This window comes from Sinocyclocheilus anshuiensis, unplaced genomic scaffold, assembly GCF_001515605.1.
Source record: "Sinocyclocheilus anshuiensis isolate Anshui unplaced genomic scaffold, SAMN03320099.WGS_v1.1 scaffold682, whole genome shotgun sequence".
In the NCBI taxonomy this organism is placed as follows: Eukaryota; Metazoa; Chordata; class Actinopteri; order Cypriniformes; family Cyprinidae; genus Sinocyclocheilus; species Sinocyclocheilus anshuiensis.
Window position 1 is genome coordinate 608,715 of NW_015547682.1, and position 1,487 is coordinate 610,201.

The following is a 1,487-nucleotide window of genomic DNA, read 5'->3' on the forward strand; positions in this document are numbered from 1 at the left end:
AATAAAAAATAAAATATAGTATCTCAATGATACTAAAATAACACTGATTAGTATGATTTCTGAAGGATCACGGACACTGAAGACTGGAGTAATGATGCTGAAAATTCAGCTTTGATCGCAGAAATAAATGACTTTTTAACAGATATTCACATAGAAAACAGCTGTTTTAAATAATAATAATATTTCACAGTTTTACAGTTTTTTTAATCTATATTTTTGATCAAATGTCACTCCCAATATTTTGATGAATGAAAGTTCTTTTCTGTCAGATGATACTGTAGAGCCGTCACTGGGTTAGTGGTCATTGTCAATGTGTTGATTGGATCTCAGTAGCCATCCATCACTCACAACACAACTGACCATCTCACACAACTCACAGTCCACACTTGTTCTCACTTTTAGCCACATTTACTGTTCACTGTCGCTGTGTTGTGGAAGATGAAGATGTTCAGAACGATGTACCAGCAGGCGAGGAAGCATCCCGGGGTGAGTTTAACCCTCATCTGACATTTACTCCTGACATTCAGCATCACAATTCCTCTATCAGTAAAAATAAGAAACGCTTAAATGACTGCAGCTCCAGCGTCACGCTCTCTACTGTGATTCTGCATTGTAGTAGTTTGTTTTTTTTGAGAACAGGTGAGGTTTGTGAAGAGCTGTTATTGATGTTCCATTTAATGTTTATTATAAACACATCTCAAAATGAGTGTGTTTTTAAGTCTTTAAATATCGAGTCAAGAGTGAAAGATTTATTTCCATGCATATAAAACTAAGCACTAAAGGCCTATACATTACCCCACACAAACAAAACAGACATTGTTTATTGAAACAATAGCTCTATTACTGACAATGAGCGTGTGATGACCCAGATTCATGCCGTTTGTTTGGCAGGTTACCAAAAGCAAATGAATTACTGTTATGCAAACGCCACCAAACCGCGTTAAACTGCCAGTGTGTTTAACAGTATCAGATATTAAGAGTGATTTTGTAGTAAAACATACCATTACGTCTGTATCATTTACAGGCCTCTGCATCTTCAGCTTATTCTTTCTTTCAGAGGCCTGTAAATGACATGATGTGAAGGCGTTTTCTTTAATGAGCAATAAAAAAAAAAGAAAAAAAAAAAAAAGCTTTATTTGTTTGTTTGTTTGTTTGTTTGCTTGCTTGCATAAATGCCACAAAATTGCTGGATGTAAACTAGTGTGTAACTTTAGGATGTTTAGATATTTTTACTGGAAACAGGATTGAGAAAGTGATTTTTGCAGTCTTTATTTTCACATTTAGATTTATGGAAGTTTGTTCCTGCCACAGAAAACAAACAAACAAACAAACAAACAAACAAATAAAGGTTTTTGCAACTTTTTATCTATCAATTCTGACTTTCTTTTCTCAGAATTCTTACTTTTTTCCCACAATTTTTCTTGTAAAAAGTCAGAATTACAAAATATTGCCACACACACACACACACACACACACACACACACACA

At 34.4% G+C, this 1,487-nt stretch overlaps 1 protein-coding gene across 1 annotated transcript in view; it reads left to right on the plus strand.

Moving 5' to 3' along the window:
- Nucleotides 1-349: 349 nt before the first annotated feature.
- Nucleotides 350-1,487, plus strand: part of LOC107703111 (cytochrome c oxidase subunit NDUFA4) — a 16,820-nt gene continuing 15,682 nt past the window's right edge. Inside the window, 1 exon segment of the mRNA XM_016505632.1 lies at nt 350-486. Coding sequence (XP_016361118.1) covers nt 439-486 — 48 coding nt within the window. The 5' untranslated portion in view covers nt 350-438.